Source organism: Agelaius tricolor, unplaced genomic scaffold (genome assembly GCF_023055355.1).
Source record: "Agelaius tricolor isolate 1412-34295 unplaced genomic scaffold, bAgeTri1.0.p SCAF_38, whole genome shotgun sequence".
Lineage (NCBI taxonomy): Eukaryota > Metazoa > Chordata > Aves > Passeriformes > Icteridae > Agelaius > Agelaius tricolor.
In genome coordinates, this window is record NW_027269298.1 from 683941 (window position 1) to 708926 (window position 24986).

A 24986-nucleotide genomic window follows, 5' to 3' on the forward strand; every position below is an offset into this window, starting at 1 on the left:
GGTGGCGGAGCCGTGCTGCGGACCCACTCTTCGCTGCCTTCTCCGGGAGATGGTGAGGAGGGTCCTGTCTCTCGCCCCTCCGCTGCCCTGTGCGCACACCGTCCCTCCCCGGTGTGGGCAGAGAGGGCCGCGCCCTACACAAACATGGCGGCGTGAGCACGACGGTGGCCGGCAGGGGCCGCTCCGCCGTGTGACAGCCCCGGGAACGACAGGGCCGGGCGGCGTGCCCTGCTCAAAGATGGCCGCCGGCGGCTTCGGCGTGCGCGGAGGTGGGAGGTGAGGGGCGGCCGGGCCGGGCTGCGGGAAGATGGCAGAGAGCGAGCGGCGGGCAGGTGAGCAGCGGCCGGGGGGCTCTGGGAACCAGCGGGCTGTGGGCTGCGCTCGGGGCCTCTCAGGGCCGTGCTCGGGGCCGGGGAGCGCCGGTACAGGGCCCCACGCTCCGGGGGTGCTGGGCCGAGGGCGCCGGGCCCGGCTTGCGGGGGGCGGTGGCAGCAATGCCTGGCCCGGGGAGGGGGAGGAAAGGGGCGATTTTCTGAGGATGTGAAGGACTTGGGGCCCCGAGTCTTGGAACCACCCCAGGGCGAGGTTGGTGGTCGGGACTGAGGTTCTGGATCGGGGATCCCTGTGACCCCCAGCCCGTATTTGTGGCTGGTTCTCTTTAACTCCCGCTCCTCACGCCGTGACACGAGCCTGAAAGTGCCTCCTCTGTCCAAGCTGCTGCTCGTCATAAAGCTGACCCACCGTGCTCCATCATACCAGGCTTGGACTCCTATGTACTCATCCCAGAATACTGTAACCCCTGCAGCCCTCACTGTTTCCTTCCTTGAGTATTCCTGGTCTCCTCACCAAGAGGAATTGCACAAAGTGTGGGTCGGAAGCAATGATGGCTGAGAAACAAACACAAGGAGAGGAAAGGAGTTCTGTTAATGGCAAACACACAGATCAGGACAGTGCCCTGGGATTTATGTGTCACCTGTACTGATGGACACATCAGTGTTTGCCTTTTGAGTTCACTTCTTGGGAGTTTTTCATTGTTTTCATGTTATAAACTTAAAAACAGAGCTCCATTGCTGTGGTGGCAGTCACTGTGAATTTTCAGAAGAGAGACACATGTGTCTTTAATTTAAATTCATCACATATTGTTCCTCTCATCCTCCTACCTGGGAGTTTTGCTGTAACTTCTGCAGGAATGAACCGAACATTGCAACGTTCAGGGCAGGAGATGAGGCTGAATTTGTTCTGTGCATGGGGAATGTGAAAGGCAGAGAGAGAAGTTAAATGATTGTCAAAGGTTGTATGACAAATCTACAGTGGACTCTGGGTAGTTCCTGGGACTTTGGATCCCTTTTAATCTGATCTTGCTGCTAGAGAGCATTGTGGAAAAGGCTGCTGATGGTTCTGGATGGTGTTTTCTATCTAAATGCAGTTGATGATATTTTAAGGAGTTGGAGTTTGGTGGTGTTTGTTAGGGAGACAGTGCCTGAACTGGCTGGGTTGAGGACAGCAGTTGCTGGAGTGTGTCAGGGCAGCTGGTGCTGCATAAATACCTGCAGATTTTCTGGGTTTGAAAAGGTGAACTGAATGACTCTGACAGAATTCATTAATTGACATTAGTAGCCAGGTTCTTTGACAGTGCTCTCTGCACTGCCTCTTCCTATTAAAAGTTGCACTTAAAGGAGCATAATACAAATTACTTTAAATCTCTTGGAACTTTTCTGGTTCTGCAGGTTGGGCCCTGGGTTCAGATGCTGGGGAAAAGATCCCCTTTGATTCATTAGCAGCTCACATCTGCATTAAATATTGCATCCTAGGCTCTGAGAGGGCTTTGAAATGAAACAATCTTCACAGCTTCCACCTGGAAGAGTCCTGGACCCCAAGTCCTGGTCCCCCAAGTCCTGGACCAGAGCTGTGGCTCTGGGCTGCCTTTATTGCACTGCTCCAGCTTGTCCATGCAGGAATTATCCTTTCTAGAGGAATGAAGGTCAGGCTTAACACTTAAAAACAAGGCAGAGTTAGTTTGTAGGAGAGCTCAGTGCTTCAGCATGACCTGAGGCTTGGCTGCACTAGACAGAAATAATTAAACTGGCTGGATGTTGCTTTTATCTCCTGCACTAGTCTCTCTGTCTGAATGGGAAATGCATCTTTAACAATGAAAACAGACATAATGCTTCTGTCTGAAGGCTTGCAGTGTCCTTAGGAGGATGTTGATGAGGAGGACTTGGTGAGATTACAGCCCAGCTGGGACGGATTTGTGTGCTTTATATCTCCCGAGAAATAAAGCTCATTTCTAAGTGAGAAAAATACAGGATTTCTCCTTCCCCAGTGTCTCTGTTTTATCTCTTTTTTTGCATCTCCCAGGCACCTCTGAGGAGGTGGCTCCTCCTGTCCAGCAATGCTTCATGGTCCCCAAAAAGGAGATAAATGTGGTTTCTGACATGGCCAAGTGGAAACGATCTCAGGTATGGCTCTGGGGACAGGGAATACTGCGAAATGCTGCTGATCTTTTGGTGGCAGCCAGGTCTGGTCTGGGAACAACCAGGAACTAAAGGAGGCTTGGGCAGAGAATGGGCAATAATGGAATTTGTGTTTTAAAGAGGAAGAGTTGGTGTTTGTTTGTAGGAAAATTACTTGGCAGTAATGATTACTGCTTCCTCCCAACAAGCTGGATGAGAAGCTGGTGACTGTTTCATCCTTCCTGGCCTGTGCTTTTTAACCAAACTGGATTTACCCAGCCCTGTTTGAGCTCACCTTAAACATGCTGCCTGGCCTTGGTAGCACCAGCCTGGGTTGGTTCCTTCCCACTGTGCTGTTCTGGAAAGGACTCTAGTGCTGAGCCCTTCAATTTCCTGGATAATTTTTGTTTACAGCTTGTGTGGAGCTGGTGGAACAAGCAGGTTCTCTCCTCTCTGCCTTTGAGGGATTGGGGTGTTGGCCCAGACTTGTCCCACCTCTTAGGAGCAAATTCTTGCTTGATGACTGATGAGAGATGTCTTGAGGGAAGCTGAGGTTATAGCCAGGTGTCAAACAAACCTCTGGGTGCAGCTTCCAATTTCAGTCTCCTGGGTTTAAGGACTTGCTCCTGGTCAGGATTTTGAGGCAGGGAGGGAGAAGTGGCAATGTGCTGCTGCAGAGCTGCACTGGAGGTGGTGCTTCCAAAGCAGCAAATCTAAAGAGAGGAGGAGTGAGGAGCCTGGGCTGTCTCCCACTTCCCTTTTGTGAGCACAGGGGAAGAGTCCGAGGTGGAAAGGGAAGGCAAAGTACAGGACTGGGAGGAGCAGTGCAGAGCACCATGCCTGGGCACAGCTGAGACTCTGCAGAACTGAGGGGTTTGAATTTGACCTGATGGGAGCTGAGGGAATGATTTTGGGGTCAATGTGAGCATTTTTAGGATTCTCCTTTCTGTAATTTTCGCAATTGCCGCCTGCCTCCTGCTTCTGGGGCTGCCAAAAAGAGCAGTAATTTCACAGCAAGCCCTGCAGCCCCGGGTGTCTCCAAGGAAGCTCTGTTGTGTGTTGGGAGAGGTTCCCTTGGGGTGTAGGATGCTCCTGTGCTGTGCTTTGTGCTCTGACAGACCCTGGGCTCTCCCTAAAGCTCTGCCCTCTTGGTGTTTTCACAGGCATATGCAGACTACATGGGCTTCATCCTCACTCTGAATGAAGGTGTCAGGGGCAAGAAGCTGACCTGTGAATACAAAATTTCAGAGGTAGGACAAGAGTTTGGATCCCCTTGTTACTTCTTTCCTGCCTTTTTTCACCTTCTTTTTTTTGGCTTTACAGTGAGTATTTCCTGGGTGAGGAGTGAATCAGTAATTTATCTGGGAGCCAAGGGAGATTGAATGTGGTTGGGCTGTGGTTGGGAATGCAAATGTCAGGGTGCCATCCTTCCCTCAGGATGCAGAGACTCTGGATGTGCTTGGTGGATGGGAAATTGAGCAAGTGGGCAGAGGCAGAAGTGATGCTTTGAAGATGTGATATTCTCTCCTGGTTGCAGGCAAAAGGCTGGGATATCTCTGCCATTCCTGTTCTCCCAAGTGGTTTTTCTGTACAAAAATCCATGGGCAAAAACTTCTTCTCAAACCACTTCTCTCCCTGTCCCTTCTCATTGCCCAGACTGTTTTAATTGCACCCATCTCCTCAGCCCAGGCTGTAGCTGAGTTGTGCAAGCTCTGGTTGGACAGCTGTGACCTCAAGGTGTGTCACCAGCTGCACCTGCCTTGCCCAGGGTCCTGCTAAAGGTCCTGGGGCCTGCAGAGCTCACAGGGCTGCTGGGTTGGGCTGGGAGGTGGCAGAATCTCCCCTTTAAAGGTGTTGAGCAGAAAGCACCTGGTTTTCCCTTTGCATGAAAGTGGCTGTCACTTGTCCCTGCCTGCTGCCAGAGCCAATTTTAATGGCTGTTCACCTTCTCAGGGCGCAGTGGAGCCAGAGGGAAAGGGCAGGCACCCTCAGTGGTGTCACTGCTGCCCTGAGGGCTCTCTGGGTGCTGCCAATCCACAGAGTGCACACTGGCCGCCAGCTTTGCTTCCTTGTTGCACGCTGCATCCCCTTCCCTCGGTCTGTGCTGCAATGAGGAGATTCTTGGATACATTTTTACTGATCAGGGCTGTGCAAGAAAGCTGAGAGTGATGTATAAAGATCTAGGCAAAATGGGGGCAGACTGGGCCCTGTGTTTATAGCTTCATTCTGGTGTGGGAAGGCAGCTGATGGTGGTGTTCAATCCAGTCTTCATGTTTGAAGTACTGTGTTGAGTCCAGCCTTCCCTTGCAGGAGCCAGTGTGAATGAGAAACTCCCCTGTAGTTCATGGAGGGGATCAGGGATAATGAGTCTCTCCCTAACAGGCTTTGTGCCCCTCTTTTGTTCCTTCAATTAAGTAGAAACTGCTGTCAAATGCTGCTCTTGCTTTTTGCTGTTTGCATTTCACCTTTGAGTTTTGTCTTTGTCATGATCTAGCTTGTTCCCAACCATTCACAGAGCACTTCTAGGGAAACAAAGCATTAAAAATGAACAAAACAAAGGAGGGGGGGAACCCAACCCTCTTCACAAGCCCTTTGAGCTGTCAGGAAAAGCTGTACCAGTGCTGTGTCTGCAGAAGAGCCCTCTTGGAGTGAATGTTTTCCATCCATGGTCCCAGTCCAAGTAACAAACAAGAGACACAATCCCAGCTGCTTGGGAAGTGGCAGGGAACAAATCTCATTCCCTGCACACTGAGGAGAGCAGAAGCCTGAGACTTGAGGCACAGGTGGAGCATCCCCAGGGTTGTCTTGTTGATGAGGTTGCTTGTTCACACAGGCTCCTTTGTAGATCAAACTGCTTATCTGTGCTTTTAAAGGCTCAGCCCCTCGTGGCCTCTTCTTGCATCTCTGCTCAGCTTTCTTCTCTTTTGCTGTACCTGCTACCAATGTGCTTTTGTGCCATCCCATCTTCGTCCCTGATCAAATGCCAGGGACACCTTCCTTTGGCAAATGACCTCCTGAAATCCTTCCTGCTGAATGCATATCCACTCTGTGACTTACTGGTATTGCTTTGCCATGGAATAAAAAATGGAAGTATGGTGTGCTCTGCTTTGAAAGAGGCAGCTTAGTGGTTTCCAAAGAGTGTGTGTCAATATCAACCTTTCTGCTGGATCCTGTGGGGGCTGAGCCCCCTTGGAGACTTGCTGAGCTTGCTCTGCTCCTACTGACACATTGTGTGGAGCTGTCCAGGGTTTGCTGCAGGCATCTGACAGGCACTGATAGCAGACTCTGGCACAGACACTGTGTCTGGCACAAGGCTGTGTGAGTGATAGGCTGTGACCTGCCTTCCCCTCCTGGAGGGAGTGCTTTCCACGTGGGGATCCATCAGCAACTTGCTGGGGCTGCAGCCTGTAGCAGTGCCTTGGATCAGAGGTGCAGTGCTGTGAGGAGGATGAGGTTAATTTTTGCCATGCAAGGAGCAGATCTTCCTGTCAAACAGCCCAATGCACTGGGGGAAACTGGTCGGTCTTGTGGCTTGCTCTGCTTCCAGGAAGGAAGTGGGGGAAGCAGCAAAGGCTCTGATTTTATCAGCTCCCCATTCTGACAGGGCCTGAGGAGCCCAGAGGGGGAGAGTTGGTCGCCACAGGCAGCTTTGGCTGCCGTGATGCCTCCTCAGCACCTCTGTCTGCCTGGCCCCTGCTCTTGAGAGCTGCTGACAGGTCTGTGCTCTGTAGGAAGCCCTGTGGTTTGCCTTTGGGACCGGTGGCAGACTCAGGGTCAAGGAGATGCAAAATCAGCACAACGAGAAGAGCAAGGAGAGCAGGGGGGAGGCTGCCCTTGCTTTGATCACTGAAAAGGTAAAGCAAAAATAGAGCTTAAAAACCCAGCCAGGCAAAACAGGCTGCAGTGGTGCTGATGGCTGTGTCCCCATAAGCTCCTTTCTCCCCCACAGGGGTCAGCCCTGGATGTACAGGCTTCCTCTGCTGGACAATGGGAAGCTGCTTCTTTTAGTTACCCCCTTTTCAAAGGGCCTTGAGCCCAAAATGAGCCACAGCTCTTTAATTATTTATTGATGTGGCTGAGCCAGCAGCTGGGTCCTGCTCTCCCGTGTTCAGTGGAGCTGGGCTTTTAATCCCTTTAAAGGCAGTGAGTGGGGAAGGGGAGGTTGGGCTCTCTGCTCCCCAGGGAAGGAGCTGGTCCATGCCAGCCATTTATCCAGGCAGCACCGAGTGCTCGTGGAGAGGGTTTGAAATACGGTGGCTGCTCATAATGAGCTGCTGGTGCCGGCGGATAAATCACCAGCACGATTTAATTATTTAATGCAACCCAGTGCTGGGGATGCTGTTGCTTAATTGGAGGGGAATGCAATAGCCAGGAAGGAGTAGGACTGAGTCCAAACGTGGCCCAGTGCAATGGGAATGTGTTTGATTCCTACAGTGTTTCGGGAGCAGGGAGCTGATGCAGAGGGGGCTTTGGTCCTCATGTATGTGGGGCACTGGTCTGTTAGTGCCTCCAGGGTCACCCAGAGCTTTAGGCTGTCTTGTCCCTTTTTTTGTGTTCTCAGTGTGTTCAGGTCTTGTCCCAGTCTCTGGTCTGGCTCAGTGGCCAAATGTTGAGGTCCTGGTGTGGGAGGATCCCACCATGTCCTTGGGGTGGCACCTCAGGAGTCACTGTCTGGGGAGGGCTGTGTCTGACCCTTCCCCCCAGGAGTGACCTGCAGCTGGTTCAGTGGCAGCACAGCTCTGCCATGCCTGGCTCTGCCCACCCCCTCTGAGTGGCACTTCAAGGGCTGGAAACTTGCTGGGCTCTGCTGTTTCCTTGTCCTCCCGACAGCAGCGTGAAGAATTGAACCACAACCCAGGAGACCAGCCAGCTTCACACGGTCGATGCCTCCAGCAAAGTCAAAGCCGCCGCCGCTCCTGCTGTCCTCTTTGTCCCCTTGAAGGAGGAATCCCCTCTCGAGACAGAGGAGCCTACATTGCCCGGGGCCTGGCCAGCTGCTGTGGCGGCTGATGGCTCTCCAGCTGCTTGGAGTCAGGCAGGGAGAATCCCAGAGCCTCTGGCAGGCTTGACCAGTTGTCAGCAGAGCCTCTTGAAACTGTCTGGAGCTGCTAAAAGTGCTGCCTGTGGTGTTGCCTCTTGGTATAGGGGGGTGTAGCTGTTCTCCAGCCATTTGGGCCAGGCAGGGAGATGGTGTGCATTGGCCAGCTCTGGTCTGACAGCACAACTGGAGACATTGTGCTGTGCCATCTGCTGCCCCTCTTTTCCTTCCACATGGGTCCTTCACTTCCAGCACTGGCTGTGAGAAACATGGCTGTGGTCTTGCTGTTGTTGCTGTCTTCCCATCAGCTTTGTGTTTGAATTGAGACATTTCTCTGAGAGTTTCTCATTCCTGTTCTGATGGGAGCACTGGTGGGCTAACCAGGCTGCCTCTTCCCCTGGGTAGGTTGTATTTTGCCACATGCAGTGGGTGTCCCTGGGCTGGAGCTGCCTGGTGGTCTGGCTGGTAGGAGTTTGAGGCAACAGGAATTGTGCTGAGAAGGGTGACTTGCTGTACAAATATGCCATGGTTTAACAGCATCAACTGCTAATCCTGGCTCCTTGGAGGCATTTCAGGACAATTATTAGAGCCTTGAGAAGGGCCTTCAAATCATATCATCAGCCAGTGGTGAGGATGCATAGCACTGATATGTGCTGTTTTTTATCCTATGGGGAATGCAAGACCCTTAAGATGTTGAGCCTGAGTTGTTGTGCTGAAGGTCCCTTCCCTGCCTCTCAGTCCTGTGAGGACTGTTCTGCAGCTCTTCTCCAAGAGATTTTGCAGCACAGTGCTGTTACAGCTCATGGAAGACTGTGTGGGTGACTGAGGAGTCAGCCTCAGGCTGGGCTTTGTACTGGACTGCTCTCCTGCAGGGAAAAACGGTTTTTCTGTCCCCTCTGTATTTTGGGGAGGATTGGTGCAGCCCATTTCCACATGCCTCTCTTGGGAACCATGGTGTGGGCTTTAATGACTCCCACCAAGGGGAGAGATGTCAGAGACTGAGGACTGCTCTGTTTTATGTCCCTGTGACCCCTCACCCTCTTGCTCTCTGTAGCCCATTGAAAAGCTGGTGGCTCTGCTGAACACCCTCGACAGATGGATCGATGAAACCCCGCCAGTGGATCAACCTTCTCGCTTTGGGAACAAAGCCTTCAGGACCTGGTACGCCAAACTAGACCAGGTGAGCATGTCTGTGCTGTGTAGTGTCACCTGCAGCTCCCACAGAAGGGCAGTGTGCCCAGCAGGGGTGAGAGGATGGCTCTATCACTGTGTGGCAGCCAAGCAGCTCACAGAGGAATTGCTCAGATAAGCCTTGAAGGATCCACCCCTTGATACACATCACTTACCATAGACTTTTCCTCTTGTGAAAGCATATGGGCCATGTTGGCTGGGTCTCCAAGTTCTGGGTGAGTCACAAGGGCTGTCCAAGCCCAAGGAATTTGTAATTTGCTTTGTAATTGCCCACAAAATGAGAGAAAGATCAGGGAAAACTGCTCAAATTCCTTCAGCTCAGAGCACTTGCCCTGCACCAGGCTCTGGAGGTGGCACAGCCCCTGTCCCAGCAGCAGTGGCCTTGCAGCTGCTCTGCTGCTCCAGTGGTGCTTTTGTCCTGGAGATGGCTCAGTGGGTAACTGGTTCAATGTACTTGGGTGATGAGGCTTTTCTGTCCTACAGGATGTGTGTGGCCTGAATAGGTCTCAGAACAAGCTCTCCCTGACTTGTTCCATCTCTGGAGATGACTCCTCCAACAGGAGAATTTGCTCCTCTCTCATGCTACCTCCAGGCATTGCAGAGCACCGCTGCAGCCCTCACGCTGTGACAGCATCTGAGCACAGGGTGCCTTGTTCCTGGGAACTGTGACAGATCTGTGCTCACCCAGGGGAGTCTTTTGTGTCTTTTAGGAGGCAGAAAAGTTGGTGTCAGCAGTGATTCCCAAGCATTTGGCTGATGCTGCCCCAGAAGTGGCTGTGTACCTGAAGGAATCCGTGGGGAACTCCACCCGCATTGACTATGGCACAGGTACCTGGGCTTGCACCCTGGCCAGGGCTGGGTTTGTCAGGAAGGGACCTTTGGAGTTGGGTGCTGTATTTATTTAAATACATCATTGCTACTATTTTTAGGGCCAGCTTGAACTGAACATCTTCTTTTTAGGGCCCCCTCACCCCTCTGCCCTGTGTGGGCTGTGACTGAGAGCTGGGGCTGGGAGCTGTGCTAGAGCTGTGACATCCTTTCACATCTCATCCAAGGAGATGGGAACCAAGCTGTTCTGGGATGAGCTGTTGGACATGCATCACTGCATGCAGCAGTCCTGCAGCAGACAGTTTAAAGGGATAAAATATACTAGCTTGAATTGGAACTAGAGTGAGAGCCATGTTCATGTTCAGCAGGAGGTGTCCCTAGAGGGACATCATAATGGTCTGATGGTCCCTAGAAGGGAATTGCTGCTTACAGAGGGACTTTGAAATCTGAAGTTAGAAGCAGATGAGGAGATACTGAATTGCAGGTGAAGTAACCACACAGGCTTCAGTGAGAACTAAATTCAGAATTGTCTGCATGCTCTGCTCCTCTCTGGAGGATAGCTGTGTCCTCACCAAAAGGCAGGAGAACAAGATGAGTGCAAGGAAACATGGCTTTGGACTTGGGCAGGGAGAGGAAGAGGATGCTGTGGGTAAAGGCTGAAGGATTGGAGGCTGTGCAGTGCTGGCTGCGGCTCACTGGCACCAGGGGGAGATGTTGTCCTTGGAAAGGCTGGATGGGGTTTGGTCAGCTCAGAGAAGGAAATTCAACCTCTCCTCCCATCCCGTGTGTCCCAAGCCAGGGGCCCATGTCCCAGCTCACAGTGTCCAGACCATGGGTGCATTTTGTTCCTACACTGGGAGCTGCACCTGTCCATAGTGTGGAACTGCCCATCTTGTACTCTCCCTTCTTCCCTGGTCCTTCCCACTAAAAGACATTTCTGGGTTTGCTGCTTGTTTCTTTTCCTTGCTGTTAGCTGGAGGGCCAAGCTGCAGAGGCTTAGCCTGAGATCCCAGCACCTTCTGGGACAGACTGTTCCTGGCAGTGTCGTGGGATCTGCATCCTTCCAACACTGGGATATTTTTGTAGCAGCAGGAAATCTGTTTGCTTGCAGATGTGAGGTTCTGTTGCATCCCCCAAGCAGATGACTCTGCAGTGCTCCACTTCCCTTGCTCTGCCAAGCTCCTGGGAAAGTCCCTGCCTTGCTCCCAGCATGCCCAGTTGGAGCTGTTTTCCCTTAAGAGCTTCTTTTCTCTAAGTTAATGATCACCTTATAAATGTCTTGAAGGTATAATTCGGATGGGTGCTGCAGGGGGATGAAATATTGTCAGCTCCTGGCATTTACAGTGACAACAGGGTTGAGAGGGGACTGTGAGTGCTGTGATTGCTGAAGAGCTGTTGTGGTGCCCACAGAAAGGTTGTCCTGGGGGCCAGAGACACCTGTGTCATGTCTCTTCTTGTCTTTTAACTCCAGGGCACGAAGCTGCATTTGCAGCCTTTCTCTGCTGCCTCTGCAAAATTGGTGTGCTCAGAGTGGATGACCAGATGGCCATTGTCTTCAAAGTGTTTAACAGGTGAGGTAATGGGAGGAGAAGGGCTGGAGTATTGGGCTGTTTGGGGGGAAGGGTAGAATGGGAAAGCTGAAGACAATTTTAGACAAAATTAGGAGCAGATGTACATTTTAATGGACTGTACACTGACCCATTATAACTGTCTCAAAAAGAGGTGATGGCCCCTTGTCTTCAGAGGCAGAGTGTCCTTCTGGAAAGTTACTTTAGTGGAGCACAAGTTACTGAACTCTGTGGGTGAGGCTCTGTGCTTTGTGATAGACAGGAATATCTGATCAGAGGATCTAACATCTCTTCAGGCATCAAAAATAAAAAATCTATGCAACTGGCAGGCCTCCACTGCTCCTCTAGATGTGTTTCCAGCTCAGAGGTAGAGTTGGTAGTGATGAAACTGGTGGAATGGGTGTCTGGAGTCCAGAGATCTAATCCCAGCTGTATCACTGTTTGGTGGCATGGAAACAATTTCCTTCTATAGTATTTCCAGCTTTAATTTTCCACCTGAAAAGTGGAAGTAGCGATTGCTGTAAGGTAGAAAACTGTGTGCTCTTTTGGAAGTTGGTGAAGGGATGTGAAGTGTCAATGTTTTCAAATAACAGTGGAGATGAGGAAGGATCTGCACAATCATAACTTTGCAGATAAAACAAACCCCTGCCACTGGATTTCTCTGTGCATTTGGTGTTAGGTACCATCAGGCTGCATTCTATGGCAAAAGAGCTCAATATATATTCTGTGAACTGTGCTGTGTGTGGGGGTCCTGCTTACAAGTGATAAATTGTGTCCTTTGCCCAACTGGTTTTTCTTGTCCTCACAAAAGTCAAAGACAGGAGAAGGCCTTGCCTTAACCCTTCCTGTTCTCTTTGGTCTCAGGTACCTGGAAGTGATGCGAAAACTGCAGAAAACCTACAGGATGGAACCTGCTGGCAGCCAGGGCGTGTGGGGCTTGGATGACTTCCAATTCCTGCCTTTCATATGGGGCAGTTCCCAGCTGATAGGTACTAATAGAAATCTTCTTGTGTCCTGGGTTACCCTCTGCCTCATTTGTCTAGGTTGTAAAGATGATGGGACTTGGGGCTGACTTTTAAATTCAAATATGTCAGATTTGTGTATAATACAGAAGGAGAGTTTGGGGCTTGGATTTTTTTTTTACCCTCAGCTTTCCAAATAAAGCTGGTTGGGAGGTGGAAAGCTTCCTTGTGTAGTACTTCAGTCTTTATTGCAATGACTGCAGTGAAGCTTTTTAAAAGGAGAATCTTGGTTTTGGTGCTAAAAATGCAATTTCTGCTTTGTGGAGTTTTGTCCCTGCAGAGGCACTGGAGTGGGAGATGAGATAAAAGGGAGCAACTCTGTGCTGCCTTTTAAAGAGCTCTGATGGGAGGGTTGTGCTTCTGGGTGAGAGGCAGCACACCACCTGGTTGAACTTGGTCTCAGGGGGGATTACCATACGGGTTACTTCCTGTTGTCTCTTACTTTTTTTAGACCATCCAAGCCTGGAGCCTCGGCACTTTGTTGATGAGAAGGTGGTAAATGAAAACCATAAGGACTTCATGTTCCTGGAGTGCATCCTCTTCATTACAGAGGTGAGGAATGGAAGGTTTGTCCCACAGGGACATTCTCTTGACATTAGATACTTGGCTCTGGCAGAGTTTTTTTCTTCCTCCTTTGCCTGTTTGTTTGCTCTCATGGAACTGTGCAGATGAACCATTGTTGCATGGCAGAGGTGTTCTCCTTGAATGAGCTGAGACAGGGATGTTGAGAAGAAAGTGTAATTAAGCTGGATGGGCTGTGGATTGTAGTTGAAGGGAGCTGTAACAAGTGCAAACAACTTGGGATCATCACTTGGATCAGTCAGTGGGAGCTTATATGGAGAAGACTGGTTCCTGTAGATACACTAGGAAGATGAAGGGGGAGCTGCAAAATGACTGGGCTTGCCAAGACAGCCTCCCTTCCCTGCAACTCGTGGGTGCTGCCTGGCAGCCCTGGGCCTCCCCTTGCTTAGGGCAGGTTCCCAAACCTCTGTGCTGCTGTTTCCTCCAGATTCTACTAAAGGAGTTGCCCATGAAATGCATCTTATTTGCAGCTGACCTAGAGCAGAGGTGGTGCTGAGACTCCCCAGCTGGCAGCACTTTCAGGACTGTTTTTGCTCAGGCACTGCAGGGCCCTTTGGAGAGGGGTGGGTGATGCTCAGCTCGTTGGCAGCCCTGGGCTGTTTCTCCGTGAGGGAGCTCATGGCTTGCTGCCTGCAGCATCAGTGCAGGATTTGGCTGTGTTTCTCCCAGTTCCCTCACTGCACAGTCTGGACAGGGAGAGCGAGAGCTGCCCACTCTGTTGTGGTGAGGGATTTCTTGTCTCTGGCAGGAGGAAGTTGATGGGATTAATTTGGAAGGACAGAGTGCAGTTCTTCCTTTTGTTCTGTTCACTTTCCCCCTTCCTCGCCTCTCTAATTTAGTGATTAGATGGGAAGGGAGGTTACAGACTATGAACTTAGCCTTTCATGTAGGAAATCTTTATAGGAGCCTTTGGCCCAAACCCCAGGAGGTGCTGTGTCAAGTCCTGCTAAATCTGGTAGGGTTTGTTGGTACTCAGCACCTCACAGGGTTTAACCCTGAATGCCAGGATAAATCATACTGTGGGTAATAAAGAGGTGCTGGTGGAAGAGATCAAGATGAGGACAGGAAACCAGGAGCCAAGATGGTCAAAGATTTATTTTAGTTTAGGCCTCTGTGATATCCAGACAGTGCACTGACCTGTTAAAAAACATACATCTCTTGAAATGTGTGTAGAAGATTCTGCAGTGCCCAGCTGACAGGTGATGTTTAAAATACCCAGCACAGTCCTGCTGCTTCAGGTCACTCTGCTTCTGCCTGCAGAAAGTCAGCTTTTTAGGAGGCTTTTCAAATAAGAGATTTGAGCTCCTTTTCTGCACGTTTGTTGTGAATCATGGAATTCAGTGTTTCTTCCGTGATCCCCAGTGCCACCTGGTGGCAAGGAGCCCTCTTGGCCCTCCTGCCGCGAGCTGAAGGGGACGGCAGCAACCTGCATCACCAAATCCATGGAATATTCAGTGCATCTCCGTGCGGGTTACTGCTTCATTTTTATGAAGATTTTCCTTTTAAATCTTGGGTTTTTTGCCTCCCAAGCGCCCGGGAAGGCCGTGACTGCCACTAGGGGGGGCGAGGCAGCCTCAGTGCCCTCCAAATGCTTTCTCTCCAAAATCAACAACAAAACAAAATAGCAGGGAAAAAAGATAGAAGGGATTAAAGACTTTAATAAATGAACGATATTATTTTCTTCTGAGCTTGTCATCTGGAAACAGCTCTCCTTTAAAGGTGTTAAACATGTAACAAACACCACAGCAGTTCCCATAGTGGGCCTTGCCGACATGAGAGCAGGTTTTGTTTCCGACTACAACTGAGGAAGGTTGTTTTCTGTCAACTGAGAGAATATTCTCTTGAGCAGATACTGTTCTCAGCTCCCAGGTGATCTTTCAGGAATATGAATATACGCTGTTGTGGTGTTTGCCAGGTGTGTGTTTAAACCTCAGGCTTTTCAAGCAGTAGCAAGATGATGTCCAGGCTGAACCCACCATGGCTTCCTCCTTAGAGGAGTGCCCAGGCACAGCACTGAATTTTGCATGAGCTGACCTGATGTTGGGAAATCTGCAGCGTGGGTTTGGACCTGAACATATGGTTCTGGAACAGGGTGAGGTTTGCAGAGCTGGCTGGGACTTGAGCTGTTCCCCTGCTGCTGCCTTTGCCTGCCAAAGGGGTGTGTGTGGTACCTGAAAGTGTGAGGATGAGGAGGGTTTGGGAGCATCCCTCTGGTGCCTGCCACACAGGGGCTGTAGAGGACAGTGATGTAGGGCTGCCTGTGGGTGTGCAGAGGAGGGGAGCTGGGTACAACCCAGCTGTTGTGGGGGATCAGTGCACTTGCCCAGATGCTCCTCTGAGCGCTCAGGGCAGGCAGCAGGAATTTCAGCTTCAATCTGGCTTCTAAATTTGGGAAGGGAGGGCTCGGGTTTCTGCTGGAAGGGAAGGAGCTGACAGGAAAGCACGGCCTCAGCCGTCCCCCTCCCCCCTGCACTGACAGAGGAACCATTTACAAAAGGCCGATTCTCTTGGGAACCGAGAGGCAGGAACGCCACGTCTGTGAGTAATTTCCTGCTCAATATGGCTGCTCTGACTCACTCCATTCCCCTGGGGTCACTGCGGGACTGCAGCGCGCTCGCCGCCTCTCGCTCTCCCCCCAGCTCTCCCTCTTCGCCCTTTGTGGCTGGAAGGAGATGATTTTTTTTTTGTTGTTCCCCTTCTCGTCCCTCTTATTTTTTCCCGCCCCAGCTTGAAACCATAGCCAAGCCATCCCTTGCTGGATGTCTGGATGAGGAGGGCCACAGTGGGCATGAGCTGGGACTGGCCAGCTGTGCCTGCCTCCTTCACTCTCTGCCTTGGGAAGGGGAGAAGAGCACAGTGATGGTGGCTGATGCCAGCTGTGCCCCTGTGGAGGGCAGTGACACCGGGGGAAGGAAGGTTTGGAGTCAAGACCCAGGCAGCCAAACCTCCTGTGTGGGGAGGGGAGGCTCTGATGGCTCAGAGCTCACTGGCAGCCGCTGCTTTGGGCGCCCACCGGTGCCAGATCCTGGCGCTGGGTAACGCCGTGCTTTGTGTGTGTGCACGTTGCATCTCGTGCCCACGAGGGGACAGGGAGCGGCTTAGCTGTCATCCCCCAGCTCACAGGAACCTCCAAGGGGAAGTGGAGATGCACCCCTGCTCTCCCAGCACCCGGCAGAGCTGCAGACCCACTTCCCCTGCTGCTCCAGCCCCACGGCCAGCAGGTTTGGAGCACATCACCCTTCAAACAGTGAGGTTTTTGGGTCCTCCCACCCTCTCCCTCTCTTTCTTTTTTTCTTTCTCTCTTTCTCTGCTGCAGGCTGGTGTCACACAGGCATTGCAGAAAGGCAGCAGCATTTTCCCAAAGCACATTGATTGGCCCTGCTTGCTTTTTTAGTGAGCAGAGAGGTTGTTTTGGAGGCGCTTTTCCCACCCTCTCTCCAGGCCTGTGCATGCATGGAGGGAAGGGGTTAGTTGTTCAAGCCCCAGGTCGGGAATGAGAGTCCAAGAGATTCCTCTCTCCCCACGCTCCTCTTTAGCGTGAGCTTCGGCCTTGTGGTTTCTGATGTCATGGGAACTTCGCTCAGTCAGAGTGGCTGTGTTGTATTTCTTTCTCTCCCTGAGGGTCTGTTTTTGTTCATGGAGGAGAAGGAGAGACAACCACCCAGGGAATCTACATGCAACTGCCCCTGATTGCAGCTTCCCTCCTGCCCTCCCTCCTCCAAACCCCTCGCCCTGGGAGGAGAAACAGCGGAGTATAAAAAAAAAAAGGAAAAAAAATGTAAAGCATCTGCTGCAAGCCAGCAGCTCACAGCTCTGGAGCTAGTTTGGAGAGCATGTCCCCTCTGCTCCTGCTTCCCCTAGAGCCCTCCTCAGCTAGAGGCAGGTGTGGAGTGAGCTGTGGACACAGAGCTGCTGCCAACCTGCACTGCCCTCTGTATTCAGGGAAGGCAGCGATGGCTGTCGCTGCTGCTTGTTGTTGATCTGAATGGGGAATGAGTCATTTTCTTGGAAAGCCCAGCAGTGCTGCACTGGAAGGTTTCTGGGTAGAATAGGAACAACGTTGAGCCAAACTCTACTGGGGGGAAGAACGGGACTTATGTGGGGCTTTTTTAATACAGTCATTAAAAGGGAGGTGTGCAGAAGGAGGTCTGATTAGGAAAGCGTGGCAGGAAAAGGCTTAATTTTGTCAGGGAAGGAGGGGAGCTGGATTGCCACGGCTTCATGTGATGTGGCCACAGCGGGAGGGAGCAGGGAGGGAGGGAGGGAAGACGCAGTGAGGTGGCTGCTGCGTGGGTCACTGGGCTTGGTGGGAATGTTTGCTTGGAGAGAGTGTGAGCATGAGTCACTGCTGGTGCACGAGCTTCCTGGCTGGCCCAGCTCCCTCAGCCCTGTGCTTGGGTCTCTTTCAGATGAAGACAGGCCCTTTTGCTGAGCACTCCAACCAGCTCTGGAACATCAGCGCCGTGCCCTCCTGGTCCAAGGTCAACCAGGGCCTCATCCGCATGTACAAGGCAGAGGTGAGTGCTGTGGGCAGGGGGAGGCTGCTCAGCCCCACACCTGCTCTCCCACAGCACCCTGGGTCAGCTCCTGTGCTGCTCCAGGTGTGGGGACCCCATCACAGCCATTTGTTACTCCTTGTTGACTGTGGCTTGGGAGCCCTTGGCCCTTCAGGTGCTGCTGGCTTGAAGGAACCTTCTGCCTCGTGTTTGCCCCAAAACCAATCCCAACGTGGCCATTCCTTGCAAACATGACTTTTGCCTTGTCTTGTCTTACCATAGTGCAAGATCTCCAAATACGGGCCAGTGTCTTGACCCACTTGTTCTTCTGGTCAACCATTTTACCAGCTAGAGGAGACTTAATTTAAATTACCATCCCATGTTTCAAGAGCCCCAGAGCAGGCTGAATGCTCCCTAATGATTTACCCTTTCTCAAAGCCCCATCCATGCCATGTGCCAGCCCAGTGAGACCACAGCCACCTCTCTGATTTGGCCACCCTCCACCCACCAGCTCTGCTGGCATTGCCCCAGGCTTTCCTGGTGAACCCTGACCTGCAGAACTGGGCAGTTTTGGCTCTCCCTTATCTTCCTTCCTGCTCAAGCTAACCCTGGGCTTGAGGAAGTAGGACAGGAACCTCTGGAGGGAATGGTGTTGGCTCTGCAGGACTCACTGGCTGCACTAAAGCGCTGTTGGAGCAGGGATGGTGGAACTCCCTGCCGGCACCGGCTGGGCGGGGACTGGTGGAAGAATTAATCCCACACCCTGCAGTGCTGCTGGTGTCAGCCATGCTCCTGTGGGGAGCTGGGACAAGCTCCCGTTGCTGGGACACAGAGCTGTGCTCAGGCCCAGTGCACCAAGGGGTTAACTGTGCCTGAGGGCCGCTCCCTCCCCCAGCCCTTCCTCTGCACTGCACATCCTGTGTTTAGGTTCCAGGCCACATACCTCTCTAATCTGTGAGGTGTCACTCCCAGGCCCGCTGGCTCCTTCCGCCCCCAGCTCAGTTTTCCTCCCAGCCTCCAAAGAGGAGAAGTGGGGCTGGGGGCCGACCCCCTGGCCTGGCTGCTCCTGGGAGGGGTGCCCTGGGCTGCTCCTTGGAGTGGGGGCTGTCCCTGGGCTGCAGCTCCAACACAGGCTGGAGACACTCCTGCTGGAAAACCCTGAGCTGGAAGCTAAGCTGTGAGAGCTGAAGGGGAGACCACAGCACCGTGAGTGCCTTTAAAGTGAAACATGAGTGTCCTAAGACTTAGAGCTTCAGTGTGGTCTGCTGCTGCCTCAACAGCCTTGCTGTAGTCCTTCCTTTCCTTTGGATCAGTTCTTTCATAAGCTGGGTGCTCCCCTGGCATCCCACATTCCCTGGGATGTTCATGTGCTCCTGCCTGGTACCCCACATGCCCCATGCCATGGTTGCTCCCACCTGTACAGGGCTTGGCAGTGATGAGCCCACAGTGCAGTGCACACATGCACTGATGTCTTGGGGCCAGCGTGTGCTGGCAGATCTACCTGTCCCCTGGCTGGAGAGAACACTGGGATTCTCTAGAGACTGGGAGATTCTTCTTTGTTCACCCAAGACATGGTCTTTTCTGAAGGCCTTAGTCTGTTTTGAGTAGCAGGTGACTTTCAGTGTGAAAATGCTGGATCCAGTACTGCTAGGTTTCTAGAAATATCTGAGATGTAGCTGTGTCAAGGGGAGAATGCAAAAACTGCTAGGAAGGGTAATGGTACTAATTTAGGCTAAAGTGTAAAAAATGTTGAGTCAACCAAAGAGCTTTAAATTTAGGTTTTTTCCTCAGATAATGTTTATAGGTCTTAAAGGACTAATCCTAAAAACATGATCCTTGTGCAATGTTGTCCTCTCTTGCCATGCCATGGAAGTTGTGTTCACCTGGATAGGCAGAGGAGAGGGGGCACTTCTGCTCAGGGGTCCTCAGTTTTCTTTACAATAGATATATCTTTAGATATAATCTGTTCTGGGGAGTTACCTACCCTGATGCTGGCTTAGCCAGTTCCTGCCTGGCTTGGGAGCTGACAGGGGTGTGGATGTGGACAGGGCAGCATGGCTGGACAGAGCTTTCAGTTATGGTGTGCCTGGGCCTGCAGGTTACACCAACATTTGCAACTGGAGGATCTCTTAGACTGATTTTCTGGGAGTGACACAAGGTTGGGAGTCACTTAACCTTCATCCTTTGCAAACTGAATCTGTCTGGCTGTCTCAGGCCAGGCACAAAGTCACTGCTGGAGACCTTGTCTCTTTTCTGCTGGCTCCTGGTGTATTTCTGCTCTCTGTGTAGCCTTCACCAGTGCAGTCTCTCTGCAATTGGCCACTGCCAGCATTAGCAGAAGAGAAGTCAGCAGCACCCCTCAAGTACTGACATGGGTCTTTGTCCAGCTCTGTGTGGCAGAGCCTGGGATGTGTGATGGCCAAGAGAGGGAAGATTTGGGGTTGTGGTGTTGTTTTGTCCAACTGGCAAAGTGAGAGCAAGATTTCAGGTTTTATTTGTTTTCCCCTCCCTTCTCCCTGCCCCTCTGATCACCCATTGCAATTAGATCAGGTGAAATCAGACACTCAGCTGGAGGCTCCAGCTCTGTAACACACCTGGGGTGCCTGAGAAGCGCTGGGTGCTGGATGGTGCTGGCCAGGACTGGGACTGAGTGGGGGCAGCAGCAGAGGAGGGGGTCACTCGCTGGAAACAGACCAGGAGAAATCCCACTTGGTGGGAGTGGGGCAGCCCCCAGACCTAGCTCATCTAAAAAGCACTCCAAAGGCTTTATCTCTTCTCTGTCTCCTCCATGGGATGGCTTTAAACAGCTGACAGAAAGCTGAGGTGTGTCTGTGTGTCCAGGAGCTGTGGTCTGGATCCAGGCACTCCAGGGCAGATGAGCAGTAGACTGAAGACAATGTGTCTTCAACTCTGTGTGTTTATGAAATCCCAAATGGGTCTATTTATAATATAATGGGTGAAGATGTGTTTGCTTGAAAGTCCATGGGCTTTTCATATTCTCTCCATCAAAGGCAAGTGAAGAAGTTGACAGAATAGAGTGTGGTTAAAGCAGCAGCCTTGATGTTTTTCCCCTGAGCCTGCTTTTGAGTCTCCTGACCTTTCCTTCTCTGCAGTCAGTCAGGAAATACTTTCCATTGTAACTAATCTAGTCCCAGTTCCATCTTTAAAGGTTGGACTTGGTGCATGAATCTACTCCCCAGTTGAGTCCCAAGCAGACCTTCAGTGGTTTCAAGATGGTGGCAAGAAGAAATAAGCCTGAAATTGGGCAGGGTACAGTGGAGTTGGGTACAGTTTCATCCACAGCTGATGCAAGGAAGGCCCTGGTGCTCTGTACAGCTGATAATTCAGTAAACTTGTGCTAGTCCTTCTGAATAGAGGAGAAATTTCTTGCTTGTCTCCTCTTCTCCTCTTGAGCTGGTGGTGTGTTACTTGGAATGGATACCCCTTTCTTCCCACTGGTGGTAAAGTCTCTTCATCTGGAGCCCAAACCAGTCTGGTCTTCATGGGACTCCTTGGAGCTAATTGGGCTGACATTTTGAGCTGTCAGCATCTCCAGTGTTCGTTTCTCTCTGCTCTCCCCTCATGCCCGTGTTACCCAGCCCTGCTTCCTCTGAGAGTTTGTCTTAAGTGGTTGTGTGGAGAGACAGCAGCAGCTCTGAGCATTAGGAAGCTTTGAAGGTGACATGGCCTGATGCTCACAGGACTTACTTCTCCTTGCCAAGGAGATTTGTGGTTTTCTGCCTGGCTCTTATTCCCCAGGAGTGGATACAGCCATGCTGTACTTTCACCACCTCCAAACTTGTTTGGCTCCAGTGTGCTGGTGCTTGGAACCAGTTGCCTGACCTCTGGCTCCAAAGGGATTACTGTAGGCCTGGGCTTCTGGGCACTAATCTGCCTGCTTGCCCATGATGACAGCACGAGGGCAGGGTGCCTGTGCCTGAGTCCTGCCTTGAGGTGAGAGCTGTCTGCAGCACACAGCTTCCTCTCCAGCCCCAGAGTATGCCCTGCTGCAGCAAGTCCAGTTGGGCCCCATGGAGAGCACAAGACTCCTTCCTATGGAGAGTTGTAACCACATCATGGCTGAACACACACTGCTGAGTTCTGTGTGATGGAGTGGAGCCTGCTCTGTGCCCTCCATGAGGTTTGGGCAGTCTGAGTCTGCAGTGATTCAAAAACAAGAGCTCTGAGTGGCTCTGCCAGACAAGTGCTGGCAAACTCTGGCGTTGTTGACCGCAGTCCATGACCTTCCTGCTGTTGGCTGGTGAGTGGAAGGGGCTGTGCCCTTGCAGCCCTGCTCACCCTACACAGAGCCCTGGTGTAGCTGCAGGAAGCTCCTCTGAGCTAATCTGCTTTGTAGTGGATCTGTGTGACTGACCTGTGATCCATTACTCTTCAATGGGAGGTGGGAATTTCAGGGGTGAGGGGTTGTTAGAAATAGGATCATATCTTAAACTATGGCTGCAAAATCACTGGTGCTTGTCCATCAAAGACCTGAGAGTCTGGAATGCAGTTTGGGCAGTGCCTTGCAGCTGCAGAATGGTGCCTCAAACCCAGAGTGTTGGCACTGGCCTGGAGGGGAGTCTCTCTGCCCCAGGGGATTCTGCAGTTCTCCGTGTTTGTAGGGTGAAACTCTTCAAAGACATCAGCTCGAGCAAGGAGAGTGGTGAGGGAGAAAGCTGCTGACATAGACATGCTGCTTCTGCTCATGCTCCAGGCCTCCCCATACTGAATTTCAGTGAGAAAAAAGACTCTGGCTGAAGGGAAGGGGATGGGATTATGAAGTGCTACTGGCCTGAGAAGCCTGACTGGAATGTGTGGGGGAAAACATGGGGCTGATCCTCTGCCTTTGTCTGAGCTGAGTGGCCCCGAAGCCTGACCCTGCGGGCAGGATGTGGCTCAGGCTGTGTGTGTAAGGTGGAAATGTCTCCTGAATTCACCTCTCTTTATCTCTCCTCCTGCAGTGCCTGGAGAAGTTTCCTGTGATCCAGCACTTTAAGTTTGGCAGCCTGCTCCCCATCCAGCCTGTGACATCTTAAGGAGACTGCAGGAGGAGCCGAGGCAGCGGAGGCACAGCACGGCGCTCTTCCTCCTCCCCTCACCCCTCCTCACCACCCAGCCCATCCATTCCTGCACATCCTCATCGGCAACCACAGATCCAAAGCACAGGGATGGGACCTGGAGCAGCTCCTCCTGCACGTCCTCACCCTGGGGACATCTCGCCAGCGGCCGAGCCGGGGCCGCGCTGCTCCGCTGTGCCTCGTCCCTGCTGGGAATGGGGATGGGTTTGAGCAGAAAAGGCCTTCTGCTTGGCTTCCCAAGAGAAAGGGGTGTGGAGGGGAGGAAGGCACGTGTGTATGTGTTGGGCAGTGCTAACTGCAATTTCCCTTTTGAATTTCATTGGAGTTTCCTGTTGCTGTTTGCTTTGGGAAACGGCTGCGCGGGGTGAGGTGTGAGCCTGTGCGTGTCTGTATCAGCCAGCTCTGCCTGCACTGGAGGTCTGAACTGGGAAAAGGGAGTTGTAGGGAGTGTCTGTGGGTTGTGGAAGCCCAGAGTACCGTCTCTCCCTTTTTCTGGGTAAGGAGAGCACCCTCCCTCCACCTCTTATGCAAGAGGGTCTTCCTTTCTCACTAGCACCTCTTCTCTTGGGTGAAGCTAGGAACCTTCTGGGCTGTGGGCATCTGAGCTGGCTTTGGAGCTGGAGACAAGGTCCCTGGAGGGACCCAGCTCTGTGGGAACAGCTATGCAAAGACACTGCTCAGGCCCCCTCTGAACTGGCACAAGCCCTGACACATTCACACACATCCATAACTGGGTCCAACCTGCCCTCTGCAATCCCCTGCTTTGCTGCTCTGGGGCTGGGCTGGCCTCAGTGGCACAAGGTGACTGTGGTTGCTCCTGCTTGGTCATAAATTGTAGTGACACCCCCATGGCAAAGGGATTTCCCCACGAAGCAGCAGGATCCCCAGTTCTTTGAGGGGGACATCCCTGGAGCACAGGCAGCATGAGGGGACAGCATGCAGCTTCTCATGCATTCATATACTCATGCTGGAAACAAAAACATAAGTAGCCCAGGACAGCAGGTTATACCTGGAGAAAGCTCTTTCCCTTTGTCCTTCCCTGCTGGTGTTGCTGTGCTGGACCTCAGGCAGGGGAACCACACTTGCAGTGCCACCAGCAGCAGTGTATTGAAGACAGGTGGTGTGGATCACACCAGCAGCATCACTGGAGGGCAGAAAGGGCTGGTGCTGTTTTTGAGATGAGCTGTCTGTCCACAGGTCATGACCAAGCTGGTGCACAGCTTTGCAGCTGCAGTGGGGTTGTTTCTTCTTGGGGTTCCAGGCTGGATGTGGCAGGGACAGAGGTCTGGATTGGTGTTTGCTGGGAATCAGGAGCAGCAGGAATTCTTCCTCTGGCATTCCTGCAGACCATGAAGAGGCTGCCCCCGGCCAGGCTGCTCAGCTTTTGCTGCTGCACTGCTTTGCTGCTGGGGTGGGAGGAGGAAACATGGTTGTGATTTTTTTCTTTTTTATTATTATTTTTTCATTATTTTTAACAGACCTACTCACTCCCTCTTGTAAAGGCTTTTGCAGGCACTCAGGGGAAGGAGAGTAAAAAAAGAGTCTAAGTTAAGAGGTGGTGAAATGTCCACAGAGCTGAAGCAGAGCTTTCTGGCACTGTTGCTGTCCTGTCTGCTCCTGGCTTGGCCCTGGGCAGCGGGTGGGGGACAAGGAGCTTTTGACCTGCCTGAAACAACTATAAACTTCTATTTTAAATGAAAATGGAAGACTGGGGTTAAGTCTTGTTTTACTGCTAAATGGGATGTGTTTTGTCTTTGCTTTTCAAATGGATCCACTCCTGGAATGTTGCTGGAGATCTGTGTGCTTGCTGGGACTTGAGTCCATCTTCAGTGGAGCAGCCTGTGCCTGGAGCAGACTCATGGTGTCTCCACCTGTGTCCCCTCACGTTGCTGTGTCTTTTGGCAGGTGTCCCCATACTTTAAATAACTGTGCAGCATCTGGCCAGCAATGGCTGAGCAAAAGCCCCTGGTTTTCTCTATCTGCCTGAGGGTCAGGAAAACATCTCTTCAGGTTGTCCTGTGGAAATGAGGCTTCCATGCAAAAGGATGGGTGGAAATTTTGACATGGATACATGGGAGGGACTCCAGGAATGTGGAATACAGCACCAAAAAAGGGTGGAGAGGTGCTTCCTTCCCCTGCAGCTGCAGCATTGCTCCCTGGGACAGTGTCCCTGGGCTTGGGACCTGCGGAGGCGGTGGGAGGAGGCTCACGCACAGCTTTGTGTTTGTTGTTCACCCGAGTCTGCACATCTGTCCTGCTGGGGATTTTGGGATGTCAAGCAGCTAATTCTCGTTTGAGTCCTCTCAGCCCGCTTGGGATGTGCCCCTGTCACGTGGCAGCCACTTGCTTTGCCTCCCTCCTGCTCCCAGTGACTCCCCCACGGGCTCAGCTCCTCTGCCCCAGGGCTGCTCCGTGTCTGAAGCAGCACTTGCCGCCTCCCCCTGTGTTGTAGGTTTAATTAAAGTTTCTGTGTTTTGCACTGGTGACTGTGTTGGTCTCTCTCAGACTGGGTTTGCTCCTGCTTTGGGAGCAGAGCCAGTGAAGCCAATGGCTGGAGCCTTCAGCACAGGGAAGAGGCCCTGTGGAGGCACTTGCCATGTCGGTGGTTGACCTCGTGCTTGCACTAAAATTGATTCTTTATTTAACTGCATGTTCAAGTACATCTGGTCTGTCTTTGTGTCCTTCCAAGGTGTCTTTCTGTTGTATTGTGTGGTTTATTTATTAACTTTT

General features: G+C 52.0%; 1 protein-coding gene across 1 annotated transcript; it reads left to right on the forward strand.

Moving 5' to 3' along the window:
- Positions 1 to 156: 156 nt before the first annotated feature.
- Positions 157 to 24735, forward strand: PTPA (protein phosphatase 2 phosphatase activator). The gene is made up of 10 exons (XM_071454103.1): positions 157 to 332; positions 2359 to 2459; positions 3617 to 3703; positions 8546 to 8671; positions 9393 to 9510; positions 10982 to 11081; positions 11943 to 12067; positions 12552 to 12652; positions 17092 to 17199; positions 22140 to 24735. Exons 1-10 carry the CDS (start codon positions 308 to 310, stop codon positions 22212 to 22214), a joined length of 966 nt encoding a protein of 321 aa, XP_071310204.1. The 5' UTR covers positions 157 to 307; the 3' UTR covers positions 22215 to 24735.
- Positions 24736 to 24986: the final 251 nt, after the last annotated feature.

Excerpts from the sequence above, each read along its gene's own strand:
- PTPA (XM_071454103.1), top strand. The coding sequence starts at position 308 with ATGGCAGAGAGCGAGCGGCGGGCAG. Across the intron at positions 3,704-8,545 it reads GTGAATACAAAATTTCAGAG|CCCATTGAAAAGCTGGTGGC; the intron begins GTAGGACAAGAG and ends TGCTCTCTGTAG. Across the intron at positions 12,068-12,551 it reads GGGCAGTTCCCAGCTGATAG|ACCATCCAAGCCTGGAGCCT; the intron begins GTACTAATAGAA and ends TACTTTTTTTAG.